We start from the raw sequence: 21,416 nt of genomic DNA on the forward strand, positions 1-21,416 counted from the left end.
GAGCGAAGCAGCCCCGGCCGCGCCCCGCCCGCTGCCGGCTGCGGGCGGCCGCTGCGGGTCTGCAGGCCCCGGTTGGGGGGGAAAACGCTTGAGCCACCGGCCATGGCCGACCGCGGATGCCCTCTGGAGGCGGCGCCGCTGCCCGCCGAGGTGCTCGAGAGCCTGGCGGAGCTGGAGCTGGAGCTGTCCGAAGGTGAGAGCCGCGGGATCCCCCGCGACCAGGGACCCTCGCCCGAGACCCCGCCCAGGGACCTTCGGGAGCGTCACCCCCCGGAACCTGCGGGCTACCCTCCTATGGGATCCCCGCTGGCCTTCCCTCGGCATCCCTGCCTGGGCCGCTCGCCGGAGAGCCCGCCAGCTTCTGCAGACTGGCGGGTGCCCGGCCTCCGAAGGACACCGGGAGGGACTGGCTGGGAGGTGGGCCTAAGCGCACTCTTGCTGCCCGACCGTGGTCTGGGCTTCCGAAGCGTCAAGGCCACGGTCCGGGCTTCCAGAGGCTGCCTTGCAGCCTGTCGGCCGGCAGGAAGCCCGGGATGCAGAAGGCGAGCCCCACCCCTGGAACCTCAGGCTGCCTCGTGAGCCTCAGTTTCCTCATCTATAAAAAAACGAGGCAAAAAAGAACACTCTGCCTTGTGGGTTATGAGGCCGAAGTGCCTTGATCTGTCAACAGATGTAAAACGTGTTAACACTTAAGAGGTTTATTCCTTTATGGAATTTTGATACGAGTTGTTTTACACTCGGGGGTGGGGGAGGGCAAGCAAGGGTCACGGTGCCTGCGTGGGGGGAGGTCAGAGGTCAGTTTGCACGGAGCTGCTGAGTTCTGGGAATGAACTCAGGTTGTCAGATTAGAGGGCAAGTGCCCGCCGGGCCAACCCATCAGCCCTCTCTCTCTACACGGGGATTTTAAAAAGTTAAAAAGTCAAATGAGTGGTTGTTCAGAAACAGACTAAGGAAATAATAGGACTTCAGAGATGGTGAGTGGTGCCCTCATTTTGGATGTTATGCCTCTTGGGATGCCTGGGAAAAGACTTCTGTTCTCCATAAACTGACTCCCCAACCCTGGAGGAAAATCATCTATGCTTGTTAACTCTGCTTTTGAGACTTAAAGGCAGTTTGAACTTGTTAGAATCCACCTCCCCACCCCCACCCCCATTTAGATTGTTAAGCTATGCTATAGTCGATTTAGTGAATTTTTGAGAATTTTCTTTTTCTTTTTATGTATATGGGCATTTTCTTCGCACATTTGTCTGTATATCATATGCATGCCTGCTGTCCCTGAAGGCCAGAATTGGGTACTAGATTTATGAATTGAACCCAAGTCCTCTGGAAGAACAACCAGTGTTGCTTAACCACCGAGCCATCTCTCCAGGTCCAGTTCCACTTTGAGAATTCTTGATTCTCTTTGGAGGCATGGTTGGGAATGATTCTGAAAAAAAAAAAAAAAAAACTATTGTACTGGATTTGATATGGCTCCTCGGGGGAAAATCGCATAGTTGTAGGTTGGCTTTTGCATATCAAATGTGTTTTTGCAGATTGCTCCTCATTTCGGCTCCAGAATATCTGTTATTTCAGTTGCTTGGGGTTATATACGTTTTAATGCTCGCTGGGAGTTTATAGTTAATTAAATGATTCTCCTCAAAGCAAAAAAAAACTTCATAAGTTGTGGCAGGACCAGAGTATATCAGCTGAAGAAATACCTCTTAAGTCACTTAAATCTACTTATACTGATACTGTTTTAGACCTATATGGGGGTATATGTACGTAAAGGGTATATGGTTGTGGGTGTGCCGTGTCGAGGATCTGAAAAAAATAGCCTACTCAGAGAAAGGGGGCAGCCAGTTCAGAGTTAATAGCAGGAGACTGCAGAGTGTGCCGGCAACCCCAGAGTCAGTAACCATACTTTCCTGCCCTCTAGACTGGCACATTTCAGTTTGCCACATAGGTTAAGTCATTACCTTGGCAGAGTCGCCCTTGGTCCTGCTCACAGAGAACTTCCACACCTTAACCCTGGACCCTAGAGCTTGGGGTTATTGTTGAGATGGAGCTTTTCCTGTTGGACTCAGAGATGCCTAGTGATACAGACTGTGTGTTAGGCAGACTTTTGGAGTACTCACCTAGAGGCTGGCACCTCCTCAGTGTCATCTGGCAAGTCACTGATTTATGACATGCCTAAACTTGGGCTGGGCCAGCCGTAAGAGGAGGTGAACGTTTTACTGACATTTCAAGGTTCCTGTAAAGGTTTACTCAGTGTGTGTAAGTGGTTTGAAACAGTCGAGGTGCTTTATTTATAAACGAAAGGAATGTGTTACTAGTGGGTCATAGTTCTCAAACTAGTATTTCAGTAGTTTTTTTTTTTACTTTGACTTTATTTATTTATTTATCTATTTATTTTTTGGCGTACAGAATAGTTTGATCGTGACCCTTTCATGCATACGTGTTATACTTTGCTTCTATTCACCCCATTATCCTCTTTTGTCCCCCAACTTCTGTTTCCTTTTCTCTCCCCAGAGAGCTGCCCTTCTGCATTCGGTGACACACACATTTTTACAGGTAGAGAATTAGGTCTGGAGCACACATATAGGAGAAAACATTTGTCTCTCTACGTGTCCTTCTGTAGTCCTGCCTCTAACGTGTAGATTTTCTTTACTTAGTAACCGTCTATATCCCATGGATGTGTGGGTAGACATACAGTTTGCACATGTGTTACTATCATTTGTATATTTTACTCAACCAAAGGTTGTAAAAATGGGATCTATCTTTCCCTCCCTCCCGCCCCCCCTCCCTCCCCCCCTCTCCCTCTCTCTTTCTTTGAGACAGGGTTTCTCTGTGTAGCACTGGCTGTCCTGGAACTCACTCTGTAGACCAGACAGAGATCTGCCTGCCTCTGCCTCTCAGTCGCTGGGCTTAAAGGCATGTACCACTATGGGATTCTCTCTTCCCTGAGGCTTTCTTTTCTCTCATATTCAGGGCAGAGAGAAAAACTTCTGGTTTAGAATAGCGCAATGTCAGTTTCATAATACCCACATCTGTCTATGTGAAGGATTCCTTAGAACTTGTGTTTGTCATTGAGGGGTATGGGAAGAACTCAACACAGATAAGCTGCTGCCTTCGTGGGAAACAGTGCTGAGAGGGATGGTACCCGGATGGTCTAGAAAGTTGTGTTCCTCCCTCAGCTGCACACAAGCAGGGAATAGTTGGTGTTACCTGGAGAATCTGGAAAATCCTCCCGGTCTCCCCTCAGCTGTATGTCAGCAGGGACTACATAGAAGAAGCACTTCTCTGTCTTTGTTCGTGAAACATGGTCTCCTCCTCCAACATTATCACGGTTTTTAATCATCCCCCATGCTGATAAGGGTTGGCTCTCAGAAAAGGTTCTCTGTGTGTGTATGTTTGTGAGTGTTGTATGTGTGAGTTGGGGGCGGGGTATGAATGTACACATACCATGGTCTGCATTTAGAGGTCAGAGGACAACATTTGAGATCCCGCCGTCTCGTTCCACCATGGGCTTCAGGGGTTGAACTCAGATCATCAAGCTTGCTTGATCGACACTTTCACCTGCTGAGCCATCTTAGCAACCCTGAAACTTGAACGTGTTGAAATAAATCGTAAGTCTTCTTGAAGTTATTTTAGGCATTTGCCACAGCAGTGGCAACAACAGCAAAAGGACAACAGGTCAGCCACAGTTAGGAGCACTTCTTGCTCTCTAGGGGACCCTGGTCCAGTTTCCATCACCCACATGGTGGCTCACAATCACCTGTACCTCCAGTTTCAGGGAATCAAACACTCTTCTTCTGACCTCTAGGGGCACCAGGCACACGTGTGGTGCTCAAACATACATGCAGGCAAGACACTCACACACATAAATTTAAGACGGAAAAAAAACAAGGATCAGAGTGGAACAAAAGCAATATTATCGTCTACTGACACACAATCATCTATACACTTAGCCACTGTCCTAAAGAAAGGTGTGTCCCGTTCTACCTCTTTGCCTCCTCTTATTTGGTAGAGAGAGGGAGGGACTATGGGCGGTTGCTGTAAGATGGCAGTGGACAGCTTGGGTGACAAGAAGGGCATCCTAAGTAGGTGGGCTGGTTACCGGTCATGGCATGAGAGGAACAGGGTAAATGAACCTTATTATAAACAGCTGTATGACGAGCAGGGCGGCTGCTCCCAACTGAAAAAGCCCCAGGCCAGGTGGATTCACTGCAAAACTCTACCAGAACTAGCCGATCCCAGTGCTACTCAAGGTGCCCCGTGAAGCAGAAGAGGAAGAGAGGGTTCCAAACTCTGACCAAGTCAGCATGACCTTGACACCGAAAACCACATAGAGCCATTGCACGAACAAGAAAATCTCGGACCTACCTCCCCTGCGAAGAAAGACACAGAATCCTCAATGAAGTTCTCAGAAACGAAATTCAGCATCACATGGGAAAGGCCGTTTGTCGTGACTAAATTGGCTTTATCCTAGCACTGTAGAGACAGCTCAGCGTACATTAGTCAATCAGTGTAATTCGATACATTAATGGACCAAGAGACAGATATCACATGACCATCTCTAGTTGTAGAGGGAAACTGTAAAAATCCATCTACCCTTCCTGACAAAAGTCCCGGAGAGTCTAGGGATGGAGGGTTCATACCTCCGTATACTGACGTTTGTTTACAACAGACCTATAGCAAACATCATACTGAAAGTGTTTCTAAAAGGAACAGGTAAGGGACCTCCACCACGCCTCTCGCCACTTACTACTCAATATAGTGCTTGGTGTCTAGCTAGGACAGTTTAATAACGGAGGCAGACAGCAGGGATGCAAGTAGGAAAAGAAGATGCTAACACACTCCCCTTTTCAGAAGATAATGACTGTATAGACAGAGACCCAAAAACATCGAGAAACCCTTAAGAGCTTATAAAGACTCTTATCAAAGTGGCAGGGCACTAGCACTTGGGAGGCAGAGGCAGGTGGATTTCTGAGTTCGAGGCCAGCCTGGTCTACAGAGTGAGTTCCAGGACAGCCAGGACTACACAGAGAAACCTTGTCTCAAAATAACCAAAAAAAAAAAAAAGGTGGCAGGGCACAAAATCAACATACAGAAATCAGTAGCCTTCTTGAGTACCAATGACTGAGCGAGATCATTGAGACAGTCGCATCTGCAGTAACCACACCGAAGATGAAGGACCTAGGGAAAAGCTGGGCAGCGAAAGAGAGGTCTACAGTGAAAAACTGGAGATGCTAAAGAAAGGTGAGAACACACTAGGAGATGGAAAAGAGACAGTCCATGCTTATGGATTGGAAGAATTAATATAGTGAAAATGACCGCCCTACCGAAAGCACTCTATAACCGCAACGCAACCCTAATAAATAAACCACTTACAGGCACAGGTCATGGCTGAGTCAGACCCCAGGAGCACAGAAAAAGACCAGCAGTCAACAAATGGGACCTTGTAAAGCACAGCAAAGGCAGCAGAGGTGACAGAAGAGGCAGCCACAGAATGGGAGAAACCTTTGCCAGCTAGCCGGTCCCTTGACAGAGGGCTCGTCTAGAGTGTACGAAGAACTAAAAAGCTAAACATTGAGAATATAAGCAACCTGGTTTAAAAAGATGGGCCAAGGAACTGAACAGAAATTCTCAAAAAGAAGAGATGCAAATGGCTAGGCAATGCTTAAAAGTGTTCTCATTCTTAGCCAAGAGGGAAATGAAAATTGTCTGGCCTCAGTGGGAGAGGGGTGCGCCAAGCCCCACAGAGACTTGATGTGCTGGGGGGAGGGGGGTCACCCACTCACTCAGAGAACGGAGGATGGGGGGAAGAGTTGTGGGAGGGGATGACTGGAGGGGGCAGTGAGCGGGATATAAAGTGAATAAGTAAAATAATAATAATAAACAAATTATTGAATAAAAATAAAACTACTTAAAATTCTACGTTACCCCAGTCAGATGGTCATCAGGAACACAAATGCCAGCAAATGCCAGTGTGTATGTGGAAACCAGTTTGGAGGTTTCTTAACAAAGAAGGAGAGAGAGAGAGAGAGAGAGAGAGAGAGAGAGAGAGAGAGAGAGAGCGCATAAGCATATAACCCAGCTATACCACTCTTGAGCATGCATCCAGTAGGTTTTATGCCTTCTACAGAGATACCTGCTCATCCGTGTTCACCGTTGCTGTGTTTACAACAGTTAGGAAAGGGAACCAACTTAAATGTCCATAACCAGAGAAACGGATAGGGGAAAAAATTCTGTAATATGCACAATGGAAAACCGCTCGGCTGTAAGGAAAAGTAAAATAACCCAATTTGCAGACAAGTGGATGAAGACTGGGGGAAAGGTTATACAGAGCGAGCTGAGGTCCAGAAGGACAAAGGCCATGTGTGCTCTCCCATGCAGAGCTTAGCTTCAGATCTTTCTTTAACCTGGTGCACAACCAGAAGCCAGGAGACTAGAGAGCAGCCTTTTCAGGGGAAGGTATGCCTTAAGAGAGAGGTCAGTGGGTTATAGACAGAAAGAAAGTGGAGAGGCGGGATTCTAGGAGTGAAAAGGCTTAAGCAAGGATGAGCCAGGGAATATGGGGGCATCCAGGGAGCCGAAAGGAAGTGTCTACAAAAAGCCCATGTGGAAGGCTACTAGCTAACAACCTAATTCAAAGATGTTTGGAGTTGGGATACGTGAATTGGAAGGAGAAGAGGGAATACTGAGGTGAAGAGATTACATGGGCAGAACTAAGGACCCGTGAAAATGCCCCTGGAAGCCCATCAGTACGCTAATTTTAAAATACAGCTTCAAAAAAGGTTTGAATAGAGTTGGCCTGAGTGGGTGGATGGACAATGTTACTCCTGGAATACATGGATTATTAAATGAAAATCACGGTGGAAGGCATGGGAAACCTTCCTACAAGTTACTGATAGAGAATGTCTCAGAGGTCTCCAAGGCCACATAGGTTATATCCATTGTCCTTGGTCACCCATTGTAACTAAGTAAGACAGCCTTGCTGAAGAAGACACCATATGTTTTGGTTGTAGGAAATAAAGAAGTCAATTTCAAGCTGACTAGGAAAGTTTCTCCCTACTGGCTAGCTTTCACAATTCCAGAAGGTTCTATGTAGGCTACTGAGGGGAAAAAGATCAGTGGCATTACCCAGTGCTGGTCCCTGCAGGACCTTCTGGCCAGTCAAGATATGGCTGCTGGGTGTGATAGCCTCAGATAGGATAACAATTGGATTTGAAGTATTCTCCCCAGGAGGGAATTTCTTGCTTGGTTCCACAATCCTGATCAAAAGTCCATGGCTGATGAGGTCACAGGTCCTAGGGTAGACCCTACTGTTGTTAATTGCTAGATGGTTGTGCCCCTTAAATATTTATGTTTATAGCCATAGATCCATTGCTCTTCGCTGGTCAGAGATGCTTCTTTTTGCAGTGGGTGGCAGTCAGTGGAGAGACGCATAACTGGTCATAGTCTTGAGACTAAAAGACTAAGTTGTTCAGCCCTAAATAGGTTGGTCATCTGTATCTCTCCCCCTTTTCCTCCTCTTCTCTCATAAGGCTTGAGGAGGCAGAAAGAATTTAGGAACCAAAAGACAGGAGTGCTTTGCAGCGCTGTCTTCTGGTCATGGCTGTACACACATGGCACTCCAGCGCTGTTTTCTGGCCATAGCTATACACACATAAGACTTTTGTACAGGCCCTGTAGAAGAGTAAGCCAGTCAAAATTCTGGTGTAGATGGGGTGGGTGATCTCTAGGGCACACGCCCCTACTGAAAGGCCGATGGCAGTTGGCAGTTTCTGGGAAGGAGAACCATTGCTTTTGAAGATGTGAACTGTTGGATTCTTCCCATGACCCAGCTGATGACTGCACAGAATGCACATCAAGGCAGCAGTGACTGGACTTAGTGGATTATTAAAAAAGAAGACATAAAGCTGGAGTGGGACATGGGGACAGAAATGATTATACTTCATTGTGTATATATATGTATGATTGTCAAGAATAAAGGAAAAACTGCAAAACTGAGTCTTATGTCTGAAAACCAGTGACAGCTGTTGAACAGTAGACACCCACCCGGTAATCTCACTTACCACCTTTTGCTTTAGACAAAGTCTCACTGTGTAGCCCTTAACTGGCCTGAAATACACTGTGTGGAACAGACTGCCTTCCGATTCAGAGAGATTGACCTGCCTCTGCCTCTGGGATTAAAGGTGTGTGCCACCACGCCCGGCTTCATTTCCAAAAGTAAAAACAAGAAAAACCAGCCGGGAAGCTGTGTTTCCAGAAAGGCTGCTTAGATGGATCAGAGGCCCGGCAGAAGCAGCAGAGGAGTCAAAAGGACCTCCAGTGACTTCTGACGGTGGAGTCGGGGGCTCAGGGTGAGGGAGAGAGAAATGAAGGCTTTGGGCTTTGCAGTGCTGGTGTGTAATCACGAGGCGGAGACGGCAGAATTTGAGAGGAGAGGCATGTGAAGACACTGAGATTCTCAAGAAAAAACCTGCCTCAGCAGAGCCCCGGGGAAGTGCTGAGAATGATAATGGGCCAGTTCGAGCTCTACAGAGAGGTTTGAGCCACAGATGGGTGCTCTGTTCATTGTTGCCACCAAGGATGTGCTGAAGGATTGGCCCTGATGTGGATGCCCCTCCCTAACTTGGAGGGACTGTAATTTTAATAAAATCGAATGGGGGTTTTAGGTCATGGTCAGTGTTGAGAGCTGAGGGGGGACGGTGGAGTGAGACTGAGTGCATCTGTTCAGGACCAGGCTTCCTTGAGGCTGAATAGGAAAGGCATTTTAGGAGGAGTGACATCTAAACTGGGAAAGTTTCGTTTAGGACTCTGCAGATGGGAAGTTCATGGAGGTGAGGGCCTGTTCCATAGGAGGACTGTGTTCATGGATCACAGGAAGACAGAAGGGGCTGAAGGCTCTTCCACAGTTCCTCTAACCTCATTGGGACTGGCATTTACTTTAAGAGGAGGAGAGTTAAATTCTCTAGTATGTGCTTGTGTAGAAACCCTAACCCCGTGATGAGACTGGTCATTCAGGAAGAGGCTGTGAGCTGGGGTTCAATTAATACGGGTGACCAACATAACTGGATGGCTTTGCTGTTTTGAGTGCACGTCTGTTACCATACCCAGCATGTTAGTTGAATGCCTTTTGTGTGTGATATGTCAGTAAGCTTAGGAAATTGCCATCCTCACGTAAGGTCGCCTGTGTTGGTAGTTTTAAAGGTGTTCGGACCTAGTCTGGCTCTCGAATGCTAGTGACAAAGCTTGCTACTGGAGTGACTAGAAGAACCGAGGAACTGGCTAGCTATCTTCAGCTTTCTGAGTCTTCCTGTGTGAGGGGAAGCACCTTCTCTTTCCCCTTGTCTTCAGGAGCAAGCACCTGTGTTTATCTTTCCCACAGGGCAGCACTTGTACTTGGAAGAGAGTTGACTCGCTCTTCTGATGGTGTTGGCCAGGCCCGTAGATGGCCTTGGTGTCTTTCATCGGGGCCTTGCTGACAGAGGGAAAGGAGTGTGTTGTTTCAGGGGCTTCTCTCATGAGGGAGAAGCCTGTCGTCTGTGCAGGCCAGGGCGTTAGCCCTGGCGGTGGAGCAGGTTGTGCACTCTGAGGGCTTCAGTTGTCTGTCAGGTTCTCTTTATCCTGAAGGTCAAACTTCAGTTCTATCAAGAGAGGTGGACATGCACCTAGGTCTCAGACGTTTGAAAGGAGATTCAAGGACAGAGTGCTGATCTGCGGGAGAGAGGAGCCTTTGCCAGGTGAGGTGTCCTCATGGAAGCAGCATGAGGGGGTAGAGTCACCCTGTGCCTGTTGTCCCCCTCTTCTGTGGTGTATCCTCAGTGAGCAGTAGCTTTGTGTGTGGTGATTCCACCTCTCATCAGGACAGGGCTTCATTTCTCAGTGGAGCTGGGTCTTACAGGTACACACTACAGCATCTAGCCTCCTGAGTGCATCCCAAAACAAACAGAAGATGGTCTGCTGAGTTTCCCACAACATTTTATTTCCACAGTCCACTCAGGGTGGTTAGCCTTGAACTCACTATGAAGCTTAGGCAGGCATTGAACTTGTGGTCGCCGTAGCTTCTCATATAGCTAGTGTTAAAGGCATTGTTCATCTTTGCAGTTTTGATGCATATCTGTATATTTCCTTGGTCATCTTTAATTTATCTTCACAATCTTTTTGATTTATGATTTTACATATATCCGTTATTAAATTTATTCTTGGATTTAAGATGGTGTCTTTCGATTCTAGGTTTTAGCTGTATAAATTTACCATCTTGCTTTTTAATTAATTCATAAAGTATATGAATCATGATTACATTTAAATTTCATGGTTTCAAGCTGTAGTTTCATACTGTCCTATATGCGTGATAATTTCTAATCAAATGCTAGACATTGTATCTGTTGACGTGAATTTTGCTTCTAGTTAATGTCATGTTTTCTTTATAGCGGGTTTACTTCTGCCTTGGCATGTGGGCCAAGATCTCATTGTCTGCCCATGGTAATGTGAGTTAAAGCTGGCACCAGACACATGAAAGTGCCCTTATTTTTTTTCCAAAAAAAAAAAAAAAACCCACAACTTATTTCTGTCTCTGTCTCTCTGTCTCTTTGTCTCCCTGTCTCTGTCTCTCTGTCTCTTTGTCTCTCTGTCTCTGGCTGTCTGTCTCTGGCTCTCTGTCTCTTTGTCTCGCTGTCTCTGTCTGTTTCTGTCTCTCTGTCTCTGTCTCTCTGTTTCTTTCTCTCTGTCTCTGTCTCTCTGTCTCTGTATGTGTGTGTGTGTGCATGCTTGTGTGTCTATGCATCTGTGTCATGGAATGCATGCATATGGAGGTCAGGGGACAGCTTATAGAAGCCTGTTTTCTTCTTCTACCACGTGACTTCCAGGAATTAATCTCAAGTCACCGGGTTTGGTGGCAAGTGCTTTTACCCACTGAACCATTTTCCGGGCATGGATCCTCTATTTTCCATCCATATCTGAAGTATAGTTACTCAGCAGATGGCCTGTGTACTTCCCAGGGCTCCTTTGCTTTGGTGAGCTCAGAGTGCTCTGTGTGTCTGTTACAGTTCTGCCTAGCCCAGTGACCTGCTTTTTACTTCTTCTTTGGCAGACTCTTATAGCAGGAAATTAACCTCTGGTTCTACACTTCCATAATGTCTTCAGATTAAAAAAAACAACTTTTAAGAATCCAGTTTTCCCAGTTGTTTGAGTGGGGCGGGCAGAGCAGTCTTTTAGGGCCCCACACGTCTGCCGTTACTAAGTGGAACTCTGCTGCGTGAATATTCAGGTTAGTGAATACATCTTCCCATGTCTTTAAAAACTTGGAGATAAAAGAAGAGAATTATTAGGCTTAATATGTACAGAGTCTGATTTGAGTTAAGAGTGGATGAGACAGACCTGTAAACACGTAAGAAGCATATCTGATATTCATTTTTTAGCATTGAGTATAAAGGACTTAAACTGTGCAGAAAGGTGGCTTCTGTTTTTGTGTTTTCTGTCCTTATATTTAGAACCTTGTATTTGGAAACAGCTGTCAGGCCACTGGGCCTGTCCCACAACCCGAAGCACGGGCAACTGTGGCTGTTTTCTCTTTCTTATCAACTTTTTTTTTTTAGTGTCACAAAGATGTGACACTTTTTGAAAACGGGTTCTTTCATTTGGTGAAATATCATATACATATGATATATATCAGACTGAGTATGCTGTCTGTGTTCAATCGCTCAGGTGAAAAGAATCAATTTCTGATAACCAATCAACACTCAGACTCAGTGAAATGAAGCAGTTAACTTGACTAGTCTCATAGCTAGTAAAGAGATTTTATTTATAATTTAAGTATCTCCTGGAAAATAAGTCTTCTAGACAATAAGGCATTGCTGTCAGGTCTCAGCAAGCGTGCGGGTGTGTGTGTGTATGTGTGTGTGTGTGTATACATACAAACATATATTAAATAAGGAACATGGGGCTGAAGGGATGGCTCAGTGGTTAAGAGCGCTTGCTGTTCTTGCGGAGGATCTGGGTTTGATTCTCTGCACCCACATGGTGGCTCACAAATGTCCATAACTCTAGTTTCAGGGGCTACAGTGCCCTCCTCTGCAGGCATCAGACATATACATGGCACACGTGTATACACACAGGCAAACATTCATGGACATAAAACCAAAGTAAATTTTAAAAAGAAATAACGCTAATTCTACACAGTTTTCTGCAAATATTTTTAAGCGTTTTATTTTGAAATAGTTTTAGGTTCATAAGTTTCAGAGGTAACGCATAGAATTTGTCTAGTTTTCTTCACTAACATCTGTAGCCAAAGCATTGCCAGAGCGTCTCCCACACATTCCCACATGCTAAAGGGCATATGGTTATTATGCGAAAGAGTATGTTCAGAGGTGTGTGAGATGAAAATAGAAATCTGTCTGACACCTTACCTGAAGCCAGAGAAGCAGGATTATGGTGTGTTGTTCCTCCCCGCAGAATATTCTATACATGCAGATGATTCACATTGACATGAGCGTGTGTGTGTGTGTGTGTGTGTGTGTGTGTGTGTGTGTGTGTGTATGTATATATGCACCTTTGATCAGAGCAGGATCATCCTATATTGTTGTCTGGCTTGCTCTTTTATTTGGTAAGAGCTCATAAATCATGTGCTATCCAGCCTCGGCATGTCAGGTACCAGGATGTTTTGCACAGCCAACAGGGTATTTTTCTGATGGACAGTTAGGCAGTAGACAGGTATTGGCTATCACCCACAGCATTTACTCCCTACCGTTGTAGACTAATTCGGTGCTTTTGACAATAAGTTTTTAGACATAGTTTGTTGAGTGAGTGCCTTCATGGGCTCTGGACTCCTAAGTTTGTTTCTGTAGCAGCAGCGGTCAGCTACAGCTTCCTGGCGTACCTTCCTGGAAGTCTGGAAGAGCAGCCTCCTGCCCCACAACCACTAGAGAAGTCTGTCCAGGGGTAGCCACGAGTCTTTCTAGAGCCCACAGAGGCCTGGATGTTCAGGCATAAACAGCTCTCTCTGCCTCCCAGCAGGGCCTCACCAGTTCTGTGTAGTGATTGGGAACAAGGCTCTGTTGTTTGTCTCTTTGTCTGTGTTTTATTGTTCCCATGAAAGAATTGGTCTTGGGTTTAGAAAGCTTGCATTTGAGTCCCCTCTTTCCTGGCGTACCAGCTCAGTGCCAGGATTCCATTATGGGATCCTACCTGCCCCATGTGGCTGTGCTCTATGCGGTGTGTGCATGGGACCAATGTCCATCATGTTGGGCACATGAAAGTAATGGCAGCTGATTACATAGGAACACAGAATACACATAATGACATAATGTGACATAATGGTTTCACTCAACATCTTTGAGCTTTAGGTTGGTTTAAAAGTGATACATGTTCAGTAGCAACCAGACCTCAAATTTTGCAGTTTGATCTTTTCCCGTGCCAGTGATCGGCCACTTGTGATTTTCATTTACGGTATGCTGTTGAAAGTTACTGTGCTTAAAGCCCAGGGTAAGGTATGGTGCTGGAAGTCTGTATTAAATGCAGGTTCGAGTCAGGATACATGTGTCTTAAATGGGTTCATGGGATGTATACCCACTGTAACATGAGAACATCCATCTGTGACTGGCTATGTCTCAGTTGATAAAAAGAGATTGCTTTTATCTTATGTTGAGCCTCAAACAGGCACCTGACATGTTTAATATCTCAGTGTCCTTCGGTACCTTCACCGTTATAAAATTTAAGACTGGATGATAGCTGGGCATGGTGATATATGCAGAGACAGAGGCAGAGGCAGAGACACATGGCTCAAGGCCAACCTGGTCTTCTTAGTGAGTTCCAGGGCTGTGCAGTGAAACCCTGCCTCAATTTTTAAAAATTTTGATATAAATTAGTCACATTTGAATCTATTCTAGAGTAAATGTAGCATTAATATATGATGTTCTGAAGTATTTAGTTTAGAAATACACATTTAGAAATATGTATTTCTGCACAAGGTGCAGTGTTAATAAGTGAAATTATGCAGTATTATCTTGAACCTAATGAGAGTAGTCCTTGTGACCCTCTGTGTGCCCCAGTGGTGAAAGTGAAGAGGACTGAGGTCTGCGAATCCAGTGAGATGATAGTGCCATTCCAGATCATCATCGTGTGTGTCTGTTTAGGGCCCAGTGAGTTGAAGATGCTGCCTCTCCCAGTATCCTATGGTAGAGCAGCGAATCAGAGATGGTGTTAAAAATGGAACATTTAATGGGAAAAAACCAACAACAAAAGGAGAAACAGATTTATATGTAGGATAATGCCAATTCAGGTCAAGTAAAAACATGTTGACACAAAGCAGTACACACATACACACACGCATATAACACAGATACACATAGACACATACACACATATATCACACATACACACATATATACAAACACATATACCCATATGCACACACATACACATATATACACACACATACAAGTACCCCCCACATACTCATATACACACATATACATACACACAACTCACACATATACACATATACATACACACATACACACAGATGCACACACACATATACACAAACACACACATATACTCTCATACCCACATACACACATACACACATGGCAGGAGATACTTTATTATGGACACACTAAACGCTACAGAACAGCTGCTTGTGAGGGCTGGGCCAGAACCCCGTGAGGACTGTGAGATGGTGAAGGATAGGCCTGCCTGCTTCCGCGGTCTGTTACCCAGCAGGCTCTAGACAGAGGGCAGGCTAGTGGGAAGGCTCTGCGGTAGACCAGCTCATGCTCTGGCAACTGCTTGTCTGTTCTACAGACCTTTCCCTGGCTGTGGATTCATGAACACTCAGGACGTTTGTGAGGCTTAATCTAAATGTCAGGCACTCCAAAGGATCTGTTCCCACGCCACAAACCCTAGTCAAGATGGCTTCTTCTAAAGGAAATACCTGCACGCTCGACAGCAGTATTCTCTGATACTCTGTAGCCGTCTACTTTTTTTTGTTTGGAAGAACGTGCAAGATGAAGGAGGAGGGCTTAGAAAACACCAAAAATGCAAAAAAAGAAAAACCGGTGGCACTGAGAACTGCAAGAATACACATTTGTACTAAAGGCAAGGAATAAAACGTGTTGGAGCACACATTTGTGGTCTAAGACCTTCATGAGAACGTTGAGGCACTAACAGCACTCCCAGTTTCGTGTAGGAACCAGGTAGGACATGGAGACCAGGACCAGGTAGAAAATGGGAAGTGTGTTTTCTATTTCTTCGACAAGTGCATTTAGCTTGTGTTCAGCTTCCATATATGATAACATATACATACTGGGACAGCAGACCCTTTCCAGAGTCCTCGTCTAGGGCACTATGGTGGTGGAGGCTGAGCCTCTGGGTCCCTTTTACTGTTGTTTCTGATACTTCAACCTGCATCTGTATCCTTTAAGGGTCTTACAAATATAGATATGGATTCTGCTGACCTGAGGTGTAACTTCAGAACCTTTTGTAAGATTTAAAAAAAATTCGTGTGTATCTGTCTGTATGAGTGTGCACTACAAGTGTGTGCCCGCAGAGGCCAGAAGATGGTATTAGATACCCTGGAGCAGGACTTGCAATTAGTTCTGAGCTGTGTCACATGGTTTCTGGGGACCAAACTCAGGTCCTCTGGAAGAGCAGGACACACTTATTAACTGCTTAGCCATCTCTCCAGCCTTGGAGTCTACATTTTGACAAGTTTTTAAGAGAAACTTTCTCTTATCATCTTTCTTTTTTTGATAAGAGAAAGTTTCCCTTATTACTTTTCTTTCTTTTTTTTTCTTTGGTTTTTGGAGATAGGGATTCTCTGTGTAGCCCTGGCTGTCCTGGAACTCACTCTGTAGACCAGGCTGGCCTCGAACTCAGAAATCCATCTGCCTTTGCCTCCCAAGTGCTGGGTTAAAGGCACGTGCCACCACGGCCTGGCACCTTTTTTTTTTTTCATTACAGTATTGCTTACATATATTAAGATTCTGTTTCCCAGTGTGGAGTTCTGTAAGCTCCTGACAGGTGAATACGGTTGTGTAATTCCTGCCAGATTTGAGTCACGCAAGTCTTACACCATCCCAGACTCTTATCCCCTCTGACAATCCCCTCCCTCCTGCCCTGCTGGCAACCACTGTCTATTTTGGTTCTGTGGTTTTGTCTCCTCTAGAGGGTCATTATATAGAATAATGTACATATGGTATACAGCCTTTGACCCAGGCTTCCTTCACTCAGTGACTGGTACGTGAGATCTGCCTACACTGCTACCCTTCAGTAGTCCGCTCCTTCTCACCACCTTCCGTGCTGGGTTCATCCCAGCTTACTTACCTAGTAACTCTCTCTTGAAAGGCATCAATGCATAGTCTTTAGATTATAAATTTTAAGAAATCTGCGTGTCTCGGGGAGTGGCGCAAGGTGGCCTGTGTGGCCAAGGTGGTCCGAGGTCAGTCTCAGGTGTCAGACCTCACGTGTGGTCTTTGAGACAGGCTCTCTTCTTGCTTGCTGCTGCGTACTCCAGACTGGCTAGCCTGCGAGCTTCAGGGACCATCCTGTCTCCGATTCCCGTTTCATCATAGGAGCGCTGGAATTAGGGGTGTACACTACCACAGTCAGCGTCGTGTGGGTTCTGGGGATCCAAATGTATGTTCTCGGCATTGCTCACAAAACCTTTACCTCACTGAGCCATTTTCCTATCCCACAATTCTCATTTTTTTTTTCTCATTAAAAATCCTGAAACTGGCTAGAGAGATAGCTTAGTTGGTAAAATGCTTGCAGCACACACGTGAGTTACTGAATTTGATCCCAAGAACCCACATTAAAAGACAGGTGTGGCGTGCTTAAAATCCAGTGCTGGGGAGGCAGGGAAGACAATATTCCCAGGGCTTCTGGGGCTTCCTAGCCAGTCAACCCACCTAGGCTTGGTTAGCTCCAGGCCAAGAGACAGACTCCTCTCATAAAACAAGGAAAATGGTTACAAGCCCCTAAGATTGACCTCTGACCTCCATGTGTACATGTGTGCGTGCACCCTCCCACACATTCACGGATGTTTTATAACCTTACAAGTGATAACGTTCTCTTTTGCCACTGTTGCAGGTGACATCACTCAGAAAGGGTACGAGAAGAAGAGGGCGAAGCTGCTGGCTCGCTACATCCCCCTCACTCAAGGTAATCAACACCATCTTGTAGAGCTTGGCACTGGGGTATGGGGTGCGGGGCTGGTGTAGCGGTAGAGCGCTTGCCTAGTGTGGGGTAGGTCTTGGGGCCAGTCCCCAACACTACAAGCAGAGAACTGACAATAATAAGATAATAAGTAAGAACTGATTTGGGATTTTAAAAATTGGTAGATGTTCCATATTTTACTTAGGGCTGAATAGTATGTCTGTTCTTAGATAATGAAATCCAAAGGCATCAATTATAATTTACAGCTTTCGCTTGACACAGATCTCACTCCCAAATAGGACTCATTCTATTTCTCAGGTCACAGAGTGGCCCGATATATTTCCCTAGTAGGCAAGGGCGCATTATAAATTTTTGGATTCTTTGCACATTAATTTGTAGATTTGGCATGTTCATTATTTTGGATATTTTTTTTTGTTTTTTTTTTTTGGTTTTTCGAGACAGGGTTTCTCTGTGTAGCCCGGGCTGTCCTGGAACTCACTCTGTAGACCAGGCTGGCCTCGAACTCAGAAATCCTCCTGCCTCTGCCTCCCAAGTGCTGGGATTAAAGGCGTGTGCCACCACCGCCCGGCATTTTGGATATTTTTAATAGAACTTTATGACCTAATTCTAAAATGTATGTCGTAAGTACAAAAGGTCAAGAGATCCAAAGCATGCTGGGAGGAGTTGTCTGGCTAGTTATTAAGAATTATTATGTAAATGATTTAGTTAATCAATTAAAATGAAGAAATCTAAGAAGAGTTGTTCTAAGGCCATCATCCCTGAGAATAGGTTACTCTGCAAGGACAGGTGGCTAGTGGGACAGAAAGGGAAAGGCCGGCCCAGACACACACACACACACACACACACACACACACACACACACACGGCCTTGGTTTAGGAGAGATAGCATGTGGCTAGGGTGTTGGCATAGATTAGCACCTATGTAAAATACATGAAATGAGACACCAAAGTTAGCTTCAGGTATGTTAGGCCCAAGGGCGAGAGGCAGGAACTGTCGAGCCTTTGGAAGATCTCGGAGTGTCACCATCTCAAGATAGGAAGGGTTTCTTCAGTTGCTGGAGCTGCTGCTGGTACAACAGCAGCCATAAGAGAAAAGATGTACACGCTGGGATACATTAAACTTAATAGCTCCTCTCTGTAAAATCAAGAGTTACCTCAGGGAGATGGAGAAGCCCCAGGCTGTGGGGGGACGGTGACAACACACGTGATATAAGACGTGGCTCCAGAGTGCACAAGCAGAACTGCCTGGTGACTTTCTGCAGCTGCAGCTGGACATCTGAATGGCCCTGGGGCTAGCATGAGGCATGGAACAACTTAGCACTAGGAGGCTAGCCTGTACCACCAAGAGTCCAAATTTCATTTTTCTTTTCCTTTCCTTTCCTTTCCTTTCCTTTCCTTTCCTTTCCTTTCCCTTTCCCTTTCCCTTTCCCTTTCCCTTTCCCTTTCCCTTTCCCTTTCCCTCCCTCCCTCCCTCCCTCTCTCTTTCTTTCTTTTCTTTTTTCTTTTTTTTTTTGGTATTTGAGACAGGATTTCTCTGTATAGCCTTAGCTGTCCTGGAACTCACTCTATAGACCAGGCTGGCCTCGAACTCAGAAATCCTCCTGCCTCTGCCTCCCAAGTGCTGGGATTAAAGGCGTGCGCCACCGCTGCCTGGCAAGAGTCCAAATTTCTTAATGAGAAGGATGGGCAAAGACTTAAATAGGTGTTTCTCCTATGTTCATAGGAGAAAGTAGCCGGCGATGATGATGATGGTGATGATGGTGATGATGATGGTGATGATGATACCACCTAACTTCTCAGATAGTCAGAGAAGTGCAGATTAAAACCTGGCATCCCAGTTAGAGTCAGTGTGGATACATCTGTGTCACCTGATGCCACAAGGATATCCATCATAACCCTAAACTACCAAGACCTCCAACCAGCCTTGCTCAGAAGAACCCAGGCATAGAACGCCCGAGCATCTGGACACTATCAGTGGTGACCTCACTGAGATGAAGTTTTGAAGACACCACAAAGCGGTGTGGCTAGCATGAGCTCTGAAAACAGACACTGGGGAGGCAGAGGCAGGGGGATCTCTGTGAGTTCCAGGACAGTCTCATGAGTTATAGTGAGTTATAGACAGGGCTCTACAGTCTGAAGTAGTAGTAATGATCATAATAAAATAAGTAATCAAATGATGAAAACGACAGCAGAGACCCCCTATGCAATATTAAAGAAAGAAAAGGAAAAGGGGTTTCTAGAATGGGACACACCGTTCCTGGGGAGAAGTAAAACTGGACAGTGTCGGGCACGCGCCATCTTCAGCCACCCCAAAGCTTCCTTTTCCTTTCTTTAATAAGTGTGCATATGTGTGTGTGCGTGTGTGTGTACTCAAGTGTGGTCTGCATGTGCCTGTCAGAGGAAAACTCATGGAGTTGCCTCTGTCCTTCCGTTTTGTTGAAGCAGGCTCTCTCTGGTTTCTGTTGTGCTATGCACCCCGGAGCAGCTGATCTGCGAGCTTCTGGATGGCTATCCTGGTTTTGCCCCCTATCTCCAGAGGAGTGCAGCAATTACAGATGTGTGCCTCCACAGCTGGCTTTTTATATGGGTGCTCAGGGCCAAATTCAACTTGCTAGGATGGCATAGTAAGCACCTTTCCTTGCCCATTCATCTTGTGAGGCCATGCTTAAACAATAATGATATAATAATAGCATTTCATAAATAATAAATACTAATGATTATTGCTGCTTCTCCTTTAAAATATTCATTTCTTTTGTGTGCACTTTGTTTATGTGTGTGTCTCTGTGTACCACGTGCATCCCCATGGAGGCCAGTGGGTGTCATGTCTCCTAGAACTGGAGTTAGAGGTGGTTGTGAGATGTCACATGGGCTCTGGAAACTGAACTCCAGTCCTCTGTAAGAACAGCAAGTACTGATAGCCACCGAGCCATCTTTCTAGCCCCCACACTTTACTTCCTAAACAATGCAGTGGCTGCATTTCCCCTTACGTATAATGCTTCTTAAACTGCGCATGCTTTATACTGCCTGTATCCATATATTTATAAATAACAGGACGCTGGTGTTAAAGATGCCGGTTATATATTGGTATTTGTCCATTCAAAACAAAAACAGTAAAACTGGGGATGAGGTGACGCACACCTTTAACCCCAGCATCCAGGAGGATCTCTGAGTTCGAGGCCAGTGTGGTCCATATAGCAAGTTCCAAGACAGCCAAACAAACAATAAAAGCCACAGTAAAGTTGAGATGGAAGGAAACTGTAAGGCCTAGTTTTTCCCAAAGTCACTAATAACCATTCTCCAGAACAACCACGTATCTTAGCCATGCCCTTTCCTAGCGAGGGATAGGGTACCGCTTTTCACCTCACACCACAGTTCTGTTGGTTACAGTTCATAGCATGAGGTGGGAAACAAAACAGGTAAAGACTGGAAAAGAGGAGACCTTTGTGTGCAGGGACATTACTATGTGCTTGGGAGACTGCTTATGTAGCTGTTGGAGTTAGCAGGGGGTTTTGGTTCTATTGCTATTGTAACTTTTGAGAATATGTGATCATAAGTGGCTTTTACCTTTCAGTACTTCTATTTTGACACAGAAAACTTTCATTTAAAACAAAAACACATTGTCAAAAACTAATACATGTAGCAAGAAAAGTACCGGAACTATAGTGGATCATAAACTATATTTAGAAGGCATATCCAATATCCCAAAAATATGAAGAAACATAAATTGCTTTGGTGGAAGAAATTCTAAGAACAGGAAACATAAATGGATAATAAACACTAAATGATGTTCAACTTTATTAGTAGATATGGAAATGCAAATTAAGGTAAACTGTCCTCTTAGATTAGAGGAATCCTCACGCTTTCTCCAAACTCCCGCTGAGACGTGTGTGAGGGTCCACTACTTAGCATCCATTGCTTATAAGCGCATGAACCACGGCAGCCTTCCTGGAAAGTTGCCTCTTGATTCCTGCTGTAGATAAAAGTGTATCTTCTTGGGGCTGGAGAGATGGCTTAGCAAATAAGAGCATGTTCAGCTGTTGCAGAAGATCTGGGTTCAGTTTCCCAGAACCCACGTCAGGGAGTTCACAACCGCCTCTAACTCTCCCTCCAGGGAGATCTGACGCCGACTTCTGGCCTCCACAGGTACCTGAACTCATGTGTACACACACACACACACACACACACACACACACACTTACTTCATGCCTCTTATATATACTTTAAAACAAACCTGGTGTGGTACATAATGCCTTCAG

At 45.4% G+C, this 21,416-nt stretch overlaps 1 protein-coding gene across 1 annotated transcript in view; it reads left to right on the plus strand.

Annotated features, from left to right (window-relative positions):
- Window positions 1–88: 88 nt before the first annotated feature.
- Dip2a (disco interacting protein 2 homolog A) overlaps window positions 89–21,416 on the plus strand; it is a 76,955-nt gene continuing 55,627 nt past the window's right edge. Inside the window, exons 1-2 of the mRNA XM_028773930.1 lie at window positions 89–193; window positions 17,074–17,145. Coding sequence (XP_028629763.1) covers window positions 103–193; window positions 17,074–17,145 — 163 coding nt within the window. The 5' untranslated portion in view covers window positions 89–102. The remainder of the gene's footprint in view (window positions 194–17,073; window positions 17,146–21,416) is intronic.

This window comes from Grammomys surdaster, unplaced genomic scaffold (genome assembly GCF_004785775.1).
Source record: "Grammomys surdaster isolate TR1022 unplaced genomic scaffold, NIH_TR_1.0 237, whole genome shotgun sequence".
Lineage (NCBI taxonomy): Eukaryota > Metazoa > Chordata > Mammalia > Rodentia > Muridae > Grammomys > Grammomys surdaster.